Source organism: Peromyscus leucopus, chromosome 7 (assembly GCF_004664715.2).
Source record: "Peromyscus leucopus breed LL Stock chromosome 7, UCI_PerLeu_2.1, whole genome shotgun sequence".
NCBI lineage: Eukaryota > Metazoa > Chordata > Mammalia > Rodentia > Cricetidae > Peromyscus > Peromyscus leucopus.
In genome coordinates this window covers 95,761,404-95,781,544 of record NC_051069.1, presented here as the reverse complement: position 1 = coordinate 95,781,544, position 20,141 = coordinate 95,761,404, and the positions used below count along the sequence as shown (strand labels likewise).

General features: G+C 40.9%; 1 protein-coding gene across 6 annotated transcripts in view; it reads left to right on the top strand.

Moving 5' to 3' along the window:
• Nucleotides 1–20,141, top strand: part of Dock3 (dedicator of cytokinesis 3) — a 351,820-nt gene that overhangs the window by 243,805 nt on the left and 87,874 nt on the right. For all 6 annotated transcript variants that reach the window (XM_028895352.2, XM_028895351.2, XM_028895350.2 and 3 more), the window contains 4 exons: nucleotides 4,537–4,618; nucleotides 9,004–9,174; nucleotides 13,606–13,798; nucleotides 19,699–19,826. In XM_028895352.2, coding sequence (XP_028751185.1) covers nucleotides 4,537–4,618; nucleotides 9,004–9,174; nucleotides 13,606–13,798; nucleotides 19,699–19,826 — 574 coding nt within the window. The remainder of the gene's footprint in view (nucleotides 1–4,536; nucleotides 4,619–9,003; nucleotides 9,175–13,605; nucleotides 13,799–19,698; nucleotides 19,827–20,141) is intronic.

The window sequence follows — 20,141 nt, the reverse complement described above, 5'->3', positions numbered from 1 at the left end:
ACAGCAGTGACTCATTGGTTAAGAGCACTGGCTGCTCTTCCAGAGGACTAAGGCTTCATTTGAAGCACCCAATGGCTTCCTTTCCCCCAGCATCCATCAATAGCTATTAATTTCCCAGGAGGGCTAGAGCCCCATGAGCCCCTTCCCTATCTTTGACTGACTGTTGGCAGCCCCAGTTTTGTGCATGCCCAGTGCTGGCAACTGCAGGTGCTGTTAGTTCACTATTGCAATGGTCATGGCCTGCCCAGGATAACATTTTACAGCCCTTCTTGCTGTAATCTGGCTCTTAGATTCTTTTTCCCTTCTTCCTTTATGTTCCTGGATCCTTAGAGAGGGTGATAGAGATGTCCTGTTTAGGGCTGAGCACTCAGCAGTCACTTATTCTCAATACTTTGAGTAACCATGAGTTTCCACATTCAGTGCCATTCACTACAAAAAGAAGCTTGTATGGTCAAGATTGACAGTAGCACTTGTGTATGGGTATAAACATAACTACTTAGAAGGCAGTTTGATACCGTGTCCATTTAGCAAAACAACCATAATAATATTCCCTCCACCCATGTTTTTTGTTTTATTTTAATCAGGTTTACCGTAGTAACCATTGAATTCCTTATTGTGGAGCAGGCCTCAAATCTAATTAGGGAGTAGTTGGTTAACCCCAAAACACTATTACACTGGTGGGCCTACATCTTGTTTGGCCCACTGCTGTGTACAACAGTTGATGGGGTGTCGTTCCTTCCCACCCCCCACCCCCACCATCTGCATAGTATTATTTGGTACTGTGCATGACAGCCAGGGAGTTTCCTATTCAGTTCCAGATTGATTTCTCTGTGTCCTGCAACCAAGGTATGTGGGTCTTCAGAAATAAGGTCTTACCAACTACAGAGCAGTGGCCATAGCCTATGTTGTTTTGGAGTCTCTGTAACCTTCCTGACCAACAACTCTTACAGGGAGGTATGTTACACCTGGCACTGAGATATTTGTTTGATTGCCTGTGGCTTCTGGGATTGACATCCACTTGTATAGGTTACTTCCATTCAAAATCCCCCCCCCCCAGACAGGGTTTCTCTGTGTAGCTTTGAAGCCTGTCCTGGATCTCGCTCTGTAGACCAGGCTGGCCTGGACCTCACAGAGATTTACCTGGCTCTGCCTCCCAAGTGCTGGGATTAAAGACGTGCACTACTGCTGCCTGGCTCAAATTCATTTTTTAAAATATATTTTTAAGTTACTTATAGAGTAATAGGTTTCTATATAATTTTTTTCCAATTTAACTCTTTATTGATTCTTTGTGCATTTCACATCATTCATCTTGATCCCACTCATCTCCCTATCCCTTTCCATCCACCCTCTACTCTTGCAACCTCCTCCCAATCTCCAGGATAAAACAAAATGAAATATAAAAGAGAAGAGATTTTTTTAAAAAAGAAAAAGACTTGTGTGGAAGCTGTAGTGTGACACAGTGAGTCACACAGTTTACCCTTTAGTCTGTGTATCTTTACTTTCAAGTGTTTATTGCATTGAGTCATTGGTCTGGTTTGAGGCCTCTGGTTTTTGTTACACCATTGATACTAGGTCCTCACTGGGACTCCTCTTGAATATCCTGTTGTTGCCTTGTGTCATGAAGATCCTGAAACTTTGGGTCTGCAGGACCAGCCCCTTCAGGTGCTCCAGCAGATGGCAGGTAGGGTGGATGCTGGGGTGTGCCAACTTATAGCCCTGGTGTTTGCTGGGTTGGTTGGCCCCCAAGCTCTACCTCATCCTCAATACCAGAGTGAGCTCTCCAGCACTGCCCCAGCCAGCTCACCCTGTGTAGTAAGCAGCAAGGGGTGGGGCCAGTTCTCCTGCTCTCATGTCTGTAACACGAATCTTAATAGGTCTTATTAATAAAAACAAACCTGAAGCCAGATATTGGGGTGACTGCTGGAAGATCAGAGAAGCAGAGCAAGCCACAGCTAACCTCACCTTGCCAACTCCTTAGCCAATCCTTTTTCTTCAAACCATAAGCCTCTGAGTCCTTATCCAAATGGATCTCATCTGAACTGCTGCTATAAGCCTAAAAGCTTGAAAAGGCTCTAGTTCCTGGTCCTCATGCCTTATACACCTTTCTGCTTCCTGCCACCACTTCCTGGGATTAAAGGCATGTGTCTTTCCCAAGAAAGACATGAGTTCTCAAGTCCTGGGATTAAAGGTGTGTGCCACCATGCCTGGCTCTGTTTCCAGTGTGACCTTGAACTCACAGACATCTGTATGGATTTCTGCCTCCAGAATGCTAGGATTAAAGGCATGTGCTACCACTGCCTAACCTCTATGTTTAATAAAATGGCTGTTCTGTTCTCTGACCCCCAAGTGAGTTTATTGGGGTATACAATATATCAATCACACCAACCCAGTGTTCTTCCTCTTTGCTCACATTTCCCATGTGTTCTACTATCTTCTCCCCTTCACGCCTCTTTCCAGCTATCCACCCTAGTTCTAACAGTTTTCTTCTGAGATCTTCATTGACCCTCCACACACACACTCACAATCATGATAAATAGTAGAACAATAAGAAATGAACATACATGAGATCTAAACAGAGGTACTTTTGCTTCTTCACTTCAAATTTGGATGCCTTTAAATTCTTTTTCTTACCTTATTGCTCTAGGTAGAATTTCTCATAAAAATAAATTAATATAAATAAATAAGTGGTTAAAAACAAGTGTCCTTTGCTTTTTCTTCATCTTAAAATAGCTGTCAGTCACAACAAATACGATGTGAGCTGCAGGCTTTCTGTTGGGAGTTTAAAATATAGTTTATTACATAGTTACTCTACTTTTTCTTTTAAGAACTGATGATAAAGCTACTGAAATTCAGTCTTGTTTGCATGATAAACATGAGAAGCCAACATTATAGTACCTCAAATAAAGATCAAATAAAACAAAAAACAGCCGGGCGGTGGTGGCGCACGCCTTTAATCCCAGCACTCGGAAGGCAGAGCCAGGTGGATCTCTGTGAGTTCAAGGCCAGCCTGGTCTACAGAGTGAGATCCAGGAAAGGCTTCAAAACTACATGGAGAAACCATGTCTCCCAAAAAAAAAAAAAAATCATGTGAAACAAATTAGCTTAGCTAAGACCATTGGATAAATAAGATGTTGCCATTTTTATGAAATTAGTATAATTTTTACTGCCATAAACAAAACTTAACAGTGGCAAAACTGAAGAATTCTTAGATTTTGATTGCACTTTGAAGAGTAGATACTATGTGGTTTATATGTCATCTTAGTTTTCAGCAACTTTGAGATATATTTTTTTTACCTTCATATGTCCAGTGGCTAGTATGAGGCACAATGGGATTAAATAATGTGCCTAAGAACACAAAACTACATACTAGTAGGCACCACAGCTTGTACCTTTTACATCTGTCAATCTCTTGTCATGTAAATGTGTATACCTTCCTGTTAGATTGTCAGCCTGCCGCTTTAAAATATGGTACCTTAAGAGATTAGATGTGTCCAGTAGTGGTGCATGCCTTTAATCCCAACGCTCCCGGGAGGCAGAGGCAGGCCAATATCTGAGTTTGAGGCCAGCCTGATCTATAGAGCGAGTTCCAGGACAGTCAGGGATACACAAAAATATCTTGTCTCAAAAAACCAAAAGAGAGAGAGAGAGATTAAGAGATATTAGATATGCCAGGGGGAATCAGGCCACATATCTTCTGTAACTTATCCCTAAAAACAAGGAGAACCAACAGGCACTTTCTGTGACTGTTAGAGGAAGCCCAGCTTCCCTTTGCCGCTAAGGACAAGACATCTTTAAACTATGGTCTCACCTAGTACCTACTTCCATGTCAGAAGTAGCATAGGCTAGGCCAAGAAGTATAAAGCTTCTCCACTTACTCTGGGAACCTATAAGACTCAGAAGCCCTGTTTGCTCCTTAAATGTGAAGGCTCTTTCCTTCGAGACCTCCTCATATTCTACAGGGCATTTGTCTCTTCCAATGCTCTCCCTTTTTACGGCTTGATCATGGCCCTGTAGTTGTGGCATTCTCTTTCCTACTACAGCTTATTTTGAAGGGTAGTTTGTTTCAGTTCCTTTGCACAAACCTGCTGATTCTTCTCTTTTAAATTGTAATACTTCTGACCCAGTAAACTCATTGCTCTTAGGTGACTTGGTCCTTGGGAAATGAGGTGTGGAATGGAGTGCCATTTAGAATTATACACTTTTATTCAGTGTACTAGTTAGTGTTGTGTGTTCTGGAGATACTGCAACTTAAGACAAATCAAAATACATAATACAGTCTAAGTTTGGGGGGAAATGAGAGTGGGAAAGAGTGCTTGTGACTGCTGATATAAATTCTGTAGCTCCTTATGCACAGAAAATGTCTGTCTTTCTCAGACAATGTGAAAATTCTTCACCTGATAGATCCATCATTCTAGCTCATCAGCAGAATATTATTTCCTATTTGACAGTTCTTTGCTCTTCTATTTGACTAAATACAGATTTGAGACTCACTGCCTTTTGGTTAAAATGGAATATCTATAAATGTTCTCTTTCCAGGGAGCTCATCCGCTGTTTGAAGTGGTACATGGACTGCTCAGCAGAACTGATTCGGCAGGACCACATTCAGGAAGCCATGCGGGTAATGTCCCAAGCTTGCCATAAAGAAGGGGGCCACTCCTTCAGTTTTTTTGTGTGTAATGTCATTGGTATGGTGCTCAAGACAACTATAGTATGCTGACCTACTTTCAGGGGTGAATGCCTTGATCCATGCAATCTCCTTTCCTCCCCTCAGTAGTGTTCCATGAGAGCTTTGCACCTCATCATTTTACCTTGAAGCAAGAAGTGAACATGGATCCTGGCTGTCCTCTTCTACCTTATTTTTACCATAGTATCAGTTTGCCCTCCCACAGTATCAAGTATTGATACTATTTCTAAACTAATACTGGTAGGAACATTGATTAGAATTAAGATTGAATACAATTCCCTTCTTTAGTGAATACTGTTATAATTCGTAGCATACGCTGTCCCAGCAGTCAGGCAAAATGCTTAGTCACCACAGGGCCTTACCTCCTAGGTAATCTACATGCAGCATGATTGCGTAATCTGTGCGTATTCATGGTGTAACTACATAAGCCCATATGCGCATGCGTCGGGGGAGAGGGAGGAAGAGACCTATAAAAGCAGATTCCACCTGTTCCCCACTCTTTCTTTGGCACTGTTTGTTTCCAGTAGGTCTATTGCACGTCCCTCTTTTCCTCCCCTAGTAAAACTCTTGTAGTGGGTTTCTTTGTACTTCATGTTCTCTATTGCCCAGTAAATAGCACTGCAAATAAATAACAGATACTAAATATTGTTTTTTGGAACTTTGTTAATTAAAAAGAGAAAAGTGGATAGATGTACCATATGAAGATGTTTGAAGAAGATAACCATAAAACCTTGGCCTTAAGGAGAATGTGGAGTCTTCTGTGGGCTGGTGTCAACATGTTGGCTTGAATAGGTTCCCTGACAATGCAGCTTGCTTTTTCATTGCTGGGTAGCTCCAGATGATAAGAGGCTCCTCTCACTGTGAGTTAACTTCAGTCTATTTACTTCTCATAGCTCCTCTAGACAATAGAGAGCAATTAAATTCTCTTTTTTTCAAGTGTTTTTTTCCATCTTTTTTTAATTAAGAAATTTTTTATTCATTTTACATACCAATCACAGACCCAAGCTTTCATATCTTCTAGAGACACCCTTAAAGCAAGTTCATACTTTTTGTATCTGTCCCTGACTTATCTTGTACTTGAGTTATCTTTCCTTAAAGTTGCTTTTTAATTATGTTTCCCCTACTTTCTACATAGTAATTAAAAGGAGAATGGTATCAAAGTTGTTCTTTTTTCTGTCTTCTTTTAGTATCACATCATCTATACTAAGTATAGGCCCTGTGTTGTGTATTGTTCTTCTTGCTTACATAGTACAATGTATCAGATAGCATGGGTAGAATTAAGCCACAGATCTCTTTTTACTTTTCCTTGGCTTTCTGAACATACTTTAAATAGCTAAGGCTATAAGATTTTTTTTCCTCTTTCATGCAAATGTTCACTAAATGGTTACTGTCTGTTCTGAGTGCTAAGAAGCATACTTAAGACCAGACCAGCCAGGTGGTGGTAGCACATGCCTTTAATCCCAGCACCCGGGAGGCAGAGCCAGGTGGATCTCTGTGAGTTCAAGGCCAGCATGGACTACAGAGTGAGTTCCAGGACAGGCTACACACACACACACACACACACACACACACACACACACACACACACACCTCTCCAGCTACACACACACACACACACACACACACACACACACACACACACACACACCTCTCCTCCCATAACATAGAGAATAGAGAAAAGTTGTAAAAACTTTCACAGTCTCCTCTCCTTTCAGATTTATTGAGTAGAAAAGGACGGTGTAGCTGCTTTAGCCTCAGTTAATGCCTCATTTTCTCCAAATAGGGTTGGGAGTAACCCCTTGAATCTTGAACAGATACCCTAAGATGTACCCTTTACCTTCTACCACACTCTGTCTTGGGGTCTCAAAGGTAGCAAGCTAGTTATCAGGAGTGAGAAAGGGGAAATCGGGTGGTAATGGAAGATTTAAAGTGGGCTTGTTTTCCTCTCCTAGGTCCAGGTTGCACAGGACTTTCTTTGACACAATCCTGTGCTCCTTTGCACACTATTTTATATCATAGAACCTAGTAAGAGAACTAAGCCATCATGTATGGTCAATGTGAACAACATTGCTATTTAGAGCATCTCTTGTAGTAGTCATTTTCTGACTGAAAAGCAAATAGCTACAATTGGGCAATGCTGAGAAGAAAATATTTTCTTTTTAAAATTCAAGATGTGTGTAGTATATAACTAGATATAACAGATATCCTAGGCTTTCATATTTAAAAAAATAACTATTTCTGTCTTTTTCCCATATTCTACATAATCACTGATCCTTTGCCTCCTGAGGTTAGGCATCTGACAATAAGACATTTAACGGGCTCACATTTTAGCCTAAGCCTGTGAAATTTTTGAGATATTTCTCTGGGACTGAGAATATCCATGTCATGTAGAGGGAATAACTCCTACTTGTAGCTAGAGTTTTTCTGCCTTGCCCACAGTCAGGACAAATCTTTGTCACCTGCCAGTCCCACAGCCGCTCAGACCCAACCAAGTAAACACAGAGACTTATATTGCATACAAACTGTATGGCCGTGGCAGGCTTCTTGCTAACTGTTCTTATAGCTTAAATTAATCCATTTCTATAAATCTATACCTTGCCACGTGGCTGGTGGCTTACTGGCATCTTTACATGTTGCTTGTCCTGGCGGTGGCTGCAGTGTCTCCCCTCAGCCTTCCGCTTCCCAGAATTCTCCTCTCTCCTTGTCCCACCTACTTCCTGCCTGGCAACCTACTTCCTGCCTGGTCACTGGCCATCAGTGTTTTATTTACATAGAGCAATATCCACAGCACCTACTTGAGTGACTGGCATAACCTAATAAATGAGACTGGGTCTTGGTATTTTATATTTTCTGCTGCACAGGCATAAAAAATCACTAAAATACCATAGTAGAACAATCGTAGCACATAACTTGCAAATATCTATCTGGATTTATAAAGTAATAGACTTTTCACATTCTCTATTCACTAGATGTTAAAAGGCTTCTAAGCACAGGGTTTTAACACTGTATGAGGCCACTGTATTCATTACCTTTTTTCATTCCTGTGATCAAATACCCAATAAAAAAACAACTAACAGTTCAGAGGAATGCTGTTCATCATGGGAGGCAAGACATGACATCAGGAATGGCTTAGTCTGTGGCATAGAGCAGTAAACAAAGGAGAATACAAGTCCTTATCTGGCTATCTCCTTTCCTGCCCTTTAAAAAACTAAGTTACATTTGTTTGTTTGTCTGTCTGTGGATGTGGAATGTGCATGTGGAAGTCAGAGAACAACTTACCAGACACATTTCCCTAAACTAACCATCACCCTGTGAACTGAATTTTCTAAGGCAAACCTAACAGGCAGATGCTAAAAAGAGGCTAAGAATTGTTTTTTTCTATGTATTTCAAGTAAATGGGTTTTGCTTGTTTTAATCTGGTGTTTTTGCCTTTCAATTATCTGAGATAATATAGCATTTCTTTAATTAGAAAACAGTCTTGGGGCTTGAATCTATTCTCTTAAAGGAGAATTACTCTGTTGATAAGTGTCAGCCAAATTGCAAGTATCCATCAGAATTACATTCTGCTCTTAAGCCATTTTTTGAGGACATTGTCTTGTATGTTGCTCCTATACTGTTAATGGCAGATGCCATGGCTCGAAGGAACTGGAGAGTGGATGTGTCAGGTACATAAGCTGCTATACAACCTAGAACTAGTTTTCCATACTTCTTTGACCTTCTATAAGGAGGCAAAAGTCCCTAGTCCAGACCCCACCTGTAATGTAAAGTTTCAGGAGACTCCTTAAAAGCACTTTCCTTCTTAGAGTAAACTCAAAAGTACTTATACCAGGTGGGGTACCATATGCCTCTAATCCCAGTACACTTCAGGACATGCAGGGAAATGGTGAGTTTGAGGTCAGCCTTGGCCACACAGCAAGACCCTGCCTAAAAAAAAAAGAAAAGTAGCTAAGCTATATCCTTGCCTTTGGGGTTTTGAATTTTCTGCCCTTAAAAAAAAAATACAAAGAAAAAAATTTTCTTTGAATTCTGAATGTTCTTTAATTTGACCCTTTGAATAATTATGACTTCTTAATTCCATAACCTAGAGAATGATTATAAAATCATTTGATCATTCTGTCAGTAAGCAGACAGCTTCTGCTTAGTGACAGTTTAGATCTTTGAGGAAAGATTTTTAAGAATAAAGTGCCCATCCATAGTTGGAATCAATCACATGTCACCTGAATTTTTTTTTTTTCTGTTTCTTTGCCCTTACATTCTTGTTATGTGAGTTCCTAGCTATCTTCAGTATCTCTCTGTTACTTTTCCTCCTGCATTTCTAGGCCCTGGAGTACCTTTTCAAGTTCATTGTGCAGTCACGAATCCTGTATTCAAGAGCAACATGTGGGATGGAAGAAGAACAGTTCCGGTCTAGCATTCAGGAGCTTTTCCAGTCCATCCGGTTTGTGCTGAGTCTGGACAGTAGAAATTCAGAAACACTCCTCTTCACTCAGGTCTGTGAACTATGGGGAAATAGTGTGAGGTTTCTTGTTGCTATTGTTGTTGTGTTGTATGGGGATTTCCTAAATTAAATTACTTCTTTGACAATTTCATTTATAATAACTTCTGATTATTCTTTCCCTGACCCCCTTTTTTTTAATCTCCTTTCCCTCCTTAACAATTTTCTGTTCTTCTTTGCCAGTCCCTTTCTGAAATTCCTGACTCTTGGCTTGGTTTTGTGGCCTATTTAGTTTAATCATGGCCATCTGTGTAAACCATTGGATTGGCACTAATCGGAGCCTGGTGGAGTGTCCAGTGGGTACACAACTGAAGACAGTGACCCCCTCTTCTCTGAACCCACTAGTCACAAGTAGTTTAGTAGTGAGGGGGAGAACCTCTCCCATGCCTTACTATTGACAGCCCCATTCTGGGATGGACATCTACAGCTGCTGTGTGGGGAGGTGCTGCTATTAAGACTCTGTCTTAGCAGGCACTTTCTTTGTCTGATTTTTAGAATTGAAGAAATTGTGGTAAGGTTCTGTGTGTTGGGAAAGAGTTGATTTACAAATAAATACTTGGTAGAACAAAATGCTGCTCTTTACTTGAAAGCCAACTTTGCCTCAGCTGTGAGGTATGAAAGAGCTTACTGACTTTATACTAGAAAAGCAGCAGAACTTTATTATTATGAATTCTCCTTAGATCAAATTTGCTAGTTACCATACTATAGTTGTTAGTAACATTGTATTTATAGGGGATATTTAAAATATATAGGGATTTTATTTCCTAGGTAGTTTTTATTAAAACTTATCCATTACAACTGTTAAGAATGGGATAAATTGAAACCTAATAGGAATAACTGAATGCACTGACTAAGCATTAGAGCTGGATTCTATTAGAAATACCAGTGTTAGAAGTTTCTTTCTGCCTGGTGTTGGTGACCCACGCCTTTAATCCCAGTACTTAGGAGGCAGAGGCAGGCAGATCTCTGTGAGTTCGAGGCCAGCCTGGTATCCAAAGCGAGTTCCAGGAAAGGCACAAAGCTACACAGAGAAACCCTGTCTCGGAAAGAAAAAAAAAAGAAGAAGAAGTTTTCTTCTTCTTCATACCAAAATTTCCTAACCAGCTAGTCTCTTACCTTTACCAAGCAGACTTGTGCTATAATAAATCAAACATTCATTACTTCATCCATACAGGGGTTGAGTTATTTACTCTTATCAAATTGGTAGGCTTTTATCTAGTGGGGTTATAGTTCTTCAGCTCCTCGAAGCCAATTATGCCAAAAGCTGTCTGTCAACAAAGATCAGATAGTTTCTTTGTGTCTCTCCATTCCATGACTGCATGAGTTATTAGTCAAAGGGTATGTTTAAGCCCTGTCTTACTTGAGTTTAGAATAGACTGTTGTTGTTTTTTTGTTTTTGTTTTTCTTCCACTTGCCTCTTTATGCCCACAAATTGCCTGTAGGTTCCTTGGCCAAAAAAACAGGTGTCATCTGGGAGCTCCGTGCTACAAAGGAATTCTCAAGGTTTTGAGAGCCTCTCTAAGGAAATGCCTATGAGCTCACTTTAAAAGAACCACAAGAAATTCATTTTCTTCTCCCTGACTTTCCCCAGTCTATCTGTTCCTTCTAATAGGGGCCAAGGATACCTGCTGCTTCTCTCCCCAAAAAGAGTTACAGAGAGATTGAAGGTAGCTAACAGAGCAGGGTAGACATGCTTTCTGGGTGTTTGTCAATGCTTTGTACAGACAGTGGTGCTTCTGGCTTAGTACATACACTTGTCAAATGTTCTTGCAGAACCAGCTTTTGTTCCTGGTTGACCACTGGGCATTTCATCTGCTGCCTCCTTGGGTCATTGGAAGAAACATTAGAACAGATAGCTTAGACCTGGTAGACCTGGTATCAGTTTAGATATATTTAGGGTTCAAATCCGATTTATTGCTGCCAAGCTTACGTTTCATGAGTTTTAGAACTCTTGGAAAATTTACAATTCATTTAGACTTTCTATCATTGATCATGACTATCAGAAGTTGTCAGAACACGTGTATCTTTCCATTCTGGTGCATAATTGTAGGAACTTTCTTCATATACTGAGTATAACGTATTTAACCCTCTTTTTGTCTTTTGTATCTGAATTGCTTACAAATTCCTGATATTTCATAGAGTTATTAACCTGAAGACAGAATTCATATGAATTTCACACTTTAGTCTGGCCTTAACATAAAGGACAGTAATTCAGGCTTTCCTGTGGCATACATTTTTCACTCTATACCATTATCTACTGCCTGATGGATCCTTCAAGAAAAACATCTTCCTAACCCCAGCTCACTTGTTAAAAGTGGGCTGTTACCTTTTGTTCTTAAGGTGCCACTTCTGTTTCCCTTTGTAAATCTTGTTGGGATTCGTGGTATAAGAAGACTTAGAAGCCGGGCGGTGGTGGCGCACGCCTTTAATCCCAGCACTTGGGAGGCAGAGCCAGGTGGATCTCTGTGAGTTCGAGGCCAGCCTGGACTACCCAAGTGAGTCCCAGGAAAGGCGCAAAGCTACACAGAGAAACCCTGTCTCGAAAAACAAAAAACAAAAAAAAAAACAAACAAACAAAAAAAAGACTAAGAAGTACAAAAAGCTTCCTTCATGGTGCTTTCAATAAATCCAGGAAGAAAATAAGAGCCAGCTCATCTTTGCTTCTTTTCTTGTTGCTGTGGTAAACTATTGTCACAAACACAGTTTAAGGAGGAAGGCGTTTGTTCTGCTCACAGTTCAGCATACAGTTCATCATAGTGGAAGTCAAGACAGCAGGAGCTTGAAACAGCTTGTCGTTACATCCCCACTCAGGAAACAGAGAGCAGTGAATGCATGTTGCTGTTCAGTCCTCTTTGTTTATGCAGTTCAGGATCCCCTGTTCAGGGAACAGTCCTGCCTACAATAAAGATGGGTTTTCCCACATCAGTTAACATAATCAAGATAACCTCTCAAGGGCATGCCCAGGAACCCCTCTCCTAGGTCATCCTAGACTTTGACAAGTTGACAGTTAACATAGCATATAGCATTAATTGAAGACTTGTTGTGTTCTAGGCACTCTGCTGAAAACAATGCACCTAAATTTTCCATATACCAATAACAGCATCATCCCCATTTTATAGATGAGAAAACCAAGGATTAGGGCAATTTGTCAAACATATAATAGGCAAATGATAAAACTGGGCATTTGTCTATTTGTATTGAGTCTTGTTGTGTTATCCAGGCTGGTCTTAAACTTGAAACTTCCTGCCTCAACTTCCTAAATAGTTAAAATTACAGACATGAAACACTAAACCTGGCTTAAAGCTGGAATTTGAACTCATATGTGTCTAATTTAAAAATCTATTATTTTTCTCCTATAGTGTTCTGCCTCTCAAAAATTATGGATCAGTATTATCAGATTGGGGCAGCAAGATGGCTCAGCAGGTAAAGGCTCATGATGCCAACCCTGATGACCTGAGTTTGATCTCCAGGTCTCACGTGGTGAAGTGAGAGAACCAACTCCCATAAGTTGTCCTCTGACCTCCACATGAGCATGTGCTCCCCCACTAAATAAATAAATAAATGTGATTTAAATAAATGAATAAATAAAACTACTAATGCCATCATGCTTCCCCCACCTCGTTAAAATAAATTGTTACATTTTTCTCAAGAGACCCCATCTCGCTTACAGAGCTCAGATCCTGGAAGCCCACATGCACATGTGTCTTCTCTCTCCCTCTCCCTCCGTGCTCCTCTTTTGTTTGGGTCATCTGAGTCACTGAATTCTAAGTCAGCATTATCAGTAGTCCTTAAGAGTTTATAACTGAATGAATCCATGTTTCCCATACTTTTGAATTATACTTGAGACTGCCAGAGATCACATATTAGAAAATAATTTATGTATTCTTCAGATTACATGATCATATACAAATATCACTATCCCTGGAAAATGGTCTAGTTCTTAAACCTAGGTTACTGCTATTGATGGAGTCCAGCTAGTACTGCTTGAAGGCACTCAGCTTTCGATTGCTTTTCCCTTTCTTAGAGGTTTCTGGCTTATGTTGGAAACTAAAACTGAAAAGTCAAGAGCTTAATCATAAAGATGAAACGTTTAAATCTTTTTTGAGGAAAAATAGCTGTTTGTCTTAAGCTACGTTGTGCAAAGTTCTCTTTATACTTCCTTCTCTTCTCTGCAAATGCTTGGCAAGTTGTGAAAGCTTCAAATGGCCTGAGCCCTAGTAAAAATCCCTGGTTTCATTTTTGGATTTCCTTTCCCTATGCTCCAAGAGTGCTATAGGACTGAGTACAGTCAAGGGCCAGGGAAGAACCCTCTCAAGGCAGGGGTGCTATAGTGCCTTCTGAAACTCTTTCAACCTCATACCTTTGAACATACAAGATAAGCACAAATCTAAGTTTGAGCTAACCACAGCTTTACTTGCTCCCACAGGCTGCACTACTTAATTCTTTCCCTACCATCTTTGACGAGCTGCTGCAAATGTTTACTGTGCAAGAGGTAGCAGAGTTTGTGAGAGGTACACTGGGAAGCATGCCTAGCACTGTGCACATCGGACAGTCAATGGACGTGGTGAAGCTGCAGTCCATCGCCAGGACAGTGGATAGTCGCCTATTTTCTTTTTCAGGTAAATTAAGTCGAGAGTCAGAGTTTATTTCTTCCCTTCCAGGATGGTAGCCAAGTTTAAACTGATCAAAATATCAGTTTAACAGCCATGATGTAAGAAACTAGTGAGCCTTAAAGTGTAGAGATTTTAGTCAACTATATGAGACATTCAGCTAAGACCTAGACCCACTGCCTCTTTCACAATTTTCTCTTAGGAACCTGTACTTTAGGGTGTACTCATAGGGCGTAAACTGGATGGCTTACAAACAATAGTGCTGGATATGATGCCAGGTGGATCTCTGTGAGTTGAAACCAGCCTGAGTTACATAGTAAGACTGTGTGTGTGTGTGTGTGTGTGTGTGTGTGTGTGTGTGTGTGTAAATATATATATATATTTTTTAAAGGGGGACATGACACATGCCTGTAACTCAGCACATGAAAAGTAAAGGTCCCGGGTGAGCCAGCCCTGAAGTTGTGAGCATGGGAGAGCTGTCCCATTACTCATCTGTCATGTGGCAGCATGGGGAGGGGAAAACGCACACAAAAACACTGCCATGCCTGGGAAACACAGTAGAGCTGGTCCTAAATGTGGAGGTTCTGGAGAACCGACCCTGAGGACATGAAAGCAGGAGAACTGCCCCCCAGCCCCTTGCTCATCCATGCAAGGGGTGAACTAGCCAGGGCAATGCAGGAGAGCTCACCCTGGTGGTGAGGACAAGGGAAAGCTGATGAACTGACCAACCCTGCAACTACCCAGGCCCAGCACCAGGGTTATGAGTTGGCCCACCCCAACATCACCCCATCTGTGATCTGCTGGAGCACATGAAGGGGCTGGTCCTGCAGACCCAAAGCTGCAGGATCTCCACAACACAGGGCAACAACAGGATATCCAAGAGGAGTCCCAGTGAGGGCCCAGCATCAACAGTGCAGCAGAAACCAGAGGCCTCGAACCAGACCATGACACTTGCACGTAAAGATAAATGGGTAAAAGGGAAACTGTGTGACTCACTGTGTCACACTATAGTTTCCGTGACAAGACTGATTTTTCCTTTTTTTCTTTCCTCTTAAATTTTATTTTATTTTATTTTATTTTGTGGGGAGGTTGCAAGGGCAGATACAAAGGGACGGGGAAATGAATGGGATGGAGATGCATGACACAAAGAATAGATAAATTGTAAGTAGAGAGAAAGTTAAAAAATAAAGAAAAAGTTAAAGAAAAGTAAAGGTCATCCTTGGCTTCATAGCACGTTTGAAGTCAGCCTGGGTTAAATGGAACTCTGTCTCGAAAAGCAAAAAAAAAAAGCACAAATACTTAATTTTTACAGTTGTAAAGATTAGAAAGTCCAGGATCAAGGTACCGGTAGACTTGATGTCTAGTTGAACCTACTTCCTGTTTCATAGACATCTCTCTTCTCTGTTTTATTACCTTACAGGAGGAGCAAGAAAGCTTTCTGAGATCTCTTTTTAAGGGGCACTAGTCTCATCCAGGAGAGGTGGTACACACTTTTAATCTCAGTACTTAGGGGGCAGAGACGGGCAGCTCTCAGTGTGTTCAAAACCACCCTGTCCTATCTACATTATCAAGTTCCAGGCCAGGCTGGCCTGTATAATGAGACCTGTCTCAAAGGAGAGATAAGGTACTAATTTCATTCATGAGGATAAGGCCCTCCTGACCTTATCACCAGAAAGTTTCCCACTTCAAATACTGTCACATGGAGAATAGGTTTTGATGTATGAATTTGATAGGAACATAAAGAGTCAGTGTGTGGTAGGAGGTCCTTTGTCTCCAGGCCACAGGTACAGCCATGTCCTGGCTGTGGGATCCTGTCACAACAGTGGTCAGATCAAAGTACCCAGGGGAAGGAGAGAGAACAAAAGAAGCAAGCGGGTCCAGTCCAAGAAGACAGAAGACGAGGACAAGCCAAGGAAGTTAAAAAGGCCCTGAAAAACCTGTGCTTGCTTTTTTTTTTTTTTTTTTTTTTTTTTTTTTTTTTTTTTTTTTTTTTTTTTTTTTTTTGGCTCACCAGTCAGATAGATTCATATTCTTCTCTCTTTCTCTCTCCCTCCCTCCCTCCCTCCCTCTCTCTCTCCCTCCCTCTCTCCTCTCCTCTCTCCTCTCCTCTCCTCTCCTCCTCTCCTCTCCTCTCCTCTCTCCTCTCCTCTCCTCTCCTCCTCTCCTCTCCTCTCCTCTCCTCTCCCCTCCCTTCCCCCTCCCCCTCTCCTCTCTCTCTCTCTGTCAATAGAAGTGGACAGAAAGCCTATCATATTCCCTGGGAGGTCAGCACAGCCTAACTATAAATCAGGAGTCAAAGAGCCTTTGGATTTATCCATGTAACTATATTGCTTGTGATCAAGTTAAACCTTTCAGCCGTATCAGATATGAGCCTGATTATTTAAGTAGGATACTGTCCTAGAATAAGCCTCCAAGCACAAGAATAAATCTGAAGCATCAGCAAAACAGCTATCTGAATTTTCATAATTAGAATTTTATGTGTTAATTTTTGAAGTTTAACTTCCAAGTATAAGAACAACTTATTCCAGGAGCTTGGCCAAGTGGTTGGTTGTGGGTCTCTGCATCTGCTTCCATCAGTCACTGGATGTAGGTTCTATGATGACAATTAGGGTGGACACCAATCTGAGTACGGGGGAGGCTAGTTCAAGCACCCTCTCCACCATTGCTATGAATCTTAGCTGGGGCAATCTTGTGAGTTCCTGAGAATTTCCCTAGCTCCAGATTTCTCCCTAACTCCTTAATGGTTCACTGTCAAGATACTTCTTTCATTGCTCTTCCTCTCTGAAGAGAGGGAGGAGGGATTATAGTAGTGGGGGGGGGGTCAGGATCATGATGGGAAAAAAAACAGAGATAGCTGACCCAAGCTAGTGCTCATGGACTCTGGACTGACAGCTGGGGAGCCTGCATGGGAACGCACTAGGCCCTCTGTATGTGGGTGCCAATTGTCTGGCTTGATGTGTTTGTGGATCCCCTGGCATGGGGCCAGGATTTATTCAGGGTACACAAACTGGCTTTTTAGAACCCTTTCCCTGTGGTGCTGATGCCTTACTCAGCCATGATGCAGTGGGGAGGGGCTTGGTCCTGCCCCAACTTGGTATATCAGCCTGTGTTGACTGCCCAAGGGAGGCCTTACCCGCTATGAGGAAGGGATAGAGGTGCGGTGGGGGGGGATGAAAGAAAGGAAGGGAGGGGGAACAGGGGTTGTTAATGTAAAATGAAAAAAAATTAAATAAAAAAATGAAAAAGAACAACTGATTAGTTCAATGCTGTATACACTTGGAATACTAAGGAGATATTTCCATTAACTCAGCTCTACCGGTGCAGAGCAGTAATAGTAACACTGCCATTGAAGAAGTCAGCCCTTCTCCAATAACTGTTGTTGATAAACTTCTTTCTTCTGCCTCAGATTGAAAACTGTTGTCAATGATTTAGACGTAGTCACTAAACCCACTGCTTACAACTCTTCCTTTATTTGCTGTTTAAAAAAAGTCACTTTTAAGAGATACAGAAAATGAAGCAGCTAACTGCTTTATTTCTGTTATTGTTTTATGTGTTCAGCTGTTTTACATGATCACTTAAGAAAATTTTTTCTTAAAACTCATGTAATGTTGGACTATATAATTAGATTTTATGATAATCCACCACCAAATTTTCATTTGCATTTTACTCTAATTCAATGTTCAAGTTATAGATGCTCTTTGCCAGTGATGTCATATAACCAATTCTTACATACTCTGAACATACAATCTGGTGTCTTCTCTGGCATGTTCTAACAATAAACTGCTATATTATCTGAAAGCAGCTATTGCTTGTTATTAATCCTACTGTATTTATGTTTTGATCTAAAATATAATAGCTTTTTAAAATCCAGACATCCTTTTAAATATAGAACTATCTGTTCTTTTTTAACATATTATAAAATTTGACAAAACAGTCAAAATCTCTTATATGTCATATAATTTATCTTTGGCTTAATTTTTTTTATTTCTGGGGGCTGGAGAGATGGTTTAGTGGTTAAGAGCACTGACTGCTTTTCCAGATGACCTAGCTTCAATTTCCAGCATTAACCATCTGCAATTCCAATTCCAGTTAATCCAGTCCCCTCTTCTGACCTCTGTGGACACTGAATATATGTGGAATGCAGACAAAAAACCTATATGCATAAAATAAAAATGAAAGAAATTATTTCTGAAGTTCATGTGGAACTCAACTATGATCAAACATAAACAGTAAATTATATTTTCCAATGGCTTGTATTATTAATAATCCAACTGAATCAGTATGGACAGGTAGGGGACAGTATCTGCAGGGGTGCACAGTCACTACCACACAAGAGTTTAGGGTGTCAGAAACATGTTCACACTTGCATTGTATTTAGTAGAAAAGGCCTTTAACACCCCATTCTACACAGGAGAAAATCAAGCTTGTGAGAGGAGTCAGTCTGCTTAAGAACTTTTATCAGTAAGGGAGCTTGAATATCATTCAGCCTGTCTGAATTAGGGGTTCCAAACATGGTTTCTTTTTCATGACGTGCTATTCTGGCAACATGAAGAAGAAAAAAAAAAAGATATTGGCGTAAGAGCTCACTAGTTATCAAAGGCTATGACAGGCTAAGGTTATACTCCTGTTCCATTTGTTGTTGTGAACATTACCAATAGCAGTCTACCAAGCCTGTGACAGAAAAAAGATTTGACAAGGTGAATCCATACCAGAATAGGAGTGGTAGACTACTTAGCCGTGGCATGATGAGGGACAATTAGAAATTCCTAATAAGCCTACAAATCTAATCATCATAGTTCATAAGTGTGACATTCACATGGATTTTTCACTATAAACAACTACTTTTTTGTTTGTTTATTTTGTTTTCGTGTTGTTGTTGTTTGAGACAAGGTTTCTCTGTATAACAGCTCTGGCTGTCCTGGAACTTGCTTTGTAAACCAAGCTAACCTCAAAGAGATCCTCCTGCCTCTGCCTCCCAAGTACTAGGATTAAAGGCATGCACTACCACAGCCCAGCTAAAACTAACTACTTTTAATTTGGAGCTTAATCATTGAAAAGATATCCTTTGGAAGCAGGCTTCTATTTACATCTTTTTTTTTTTTTTTTTATGAACCAACAAATTTACTGGGCATACAGGAGTGTGGGTGAGAGGTTACTCACATGGGTGACTCCAGAACAGCTTCATTACTGAAAAGTCTCACCCCAACATGGATTAACAACTTCCCTAGAGCCGCATAGGTACAATCTTCAGTGAACCTTTCACCTGTATACTCTGGTTCTTCCCTGAGCCGTGTACAGCCAGAGCTGAATTAGATGCAGCTAGGAGGGGGCACAGGGGGAGTGGCTGGAGCCTCCAGGGATGCCCTGATGACCCTCCCCCATGCCATAAGGAATGCCACCAGGTCAAATCCTGAGGCTCTCTTGTGGCTAATTACAGCTGCTCTGATTAAGGAATGACAATAGCTGTCATGCTCAGAGGACAGAGTTCCAGAACATACACAAGGTACTGCCACGTTTTCTAATCTGAAACTGCTTTGTAACCTCTAGCAAAAACTGCAGGCTTTGTTCCTAGGCTTTTATCCTAGAAAATAAAATGGTTTATAAAATCTCTTCACATAGTTTCCTCTCTCTCCACCCCACCCATGCATTTTAACTTTCCAATTAAGCGAAGTCAAAAGCTATCAAATGTCATTATAGTGTAGGGATCTAAAATAATAATGAAGAAAAAAAGAGAACCATAGAATGGCTTACAGTTTCTAGGCCCAGGATTTTTAGATTTTTCAAAGGGGGTAACCTCTACTATAACTCTATTCTTAAACTCATCTCCTTTAAGTCCCACAGTACCACTGTCTTCTAGCAATAGTTAGCTGTCCTCCAATGGACAACCTCATCTCTGTTTTCTTTCCTAGAATCCCGTCGCATCCTGCTTCCTGTGGTTCTTCATCACATTCATCTTCACCTGAGGCAGCAGAAAGAGCTGCTAATCTGCTCAGGGATTCTGGGCAGTATCTTCTCCATCGTCAAGACCAGCTCTCTGGTAGTGACCCCCCACCTGTCCCCACTTATCTCTGCCTTGATCTTATGTTATTGTAGTCAGGAGCAGACCAACAGTCATCACTTGGTTCATTTCTCAGTCAGAGATGCTTTTATTGGTGAAAAGAAAGTGCCAGAATGAATGGAAATCTCTGTGTGCCCACGGGTTTCTCAGTACAATACATTCTTGGTATATTAATTGTTATACTATTTTAATTGTTATACTACTATAAATGTACACAGATACATAATTTCCCTCGGATCAGAAAGCCCAGTTTTGTTCCATCTTCTGTTACTATCAAAAGGTATTAATTCTAGA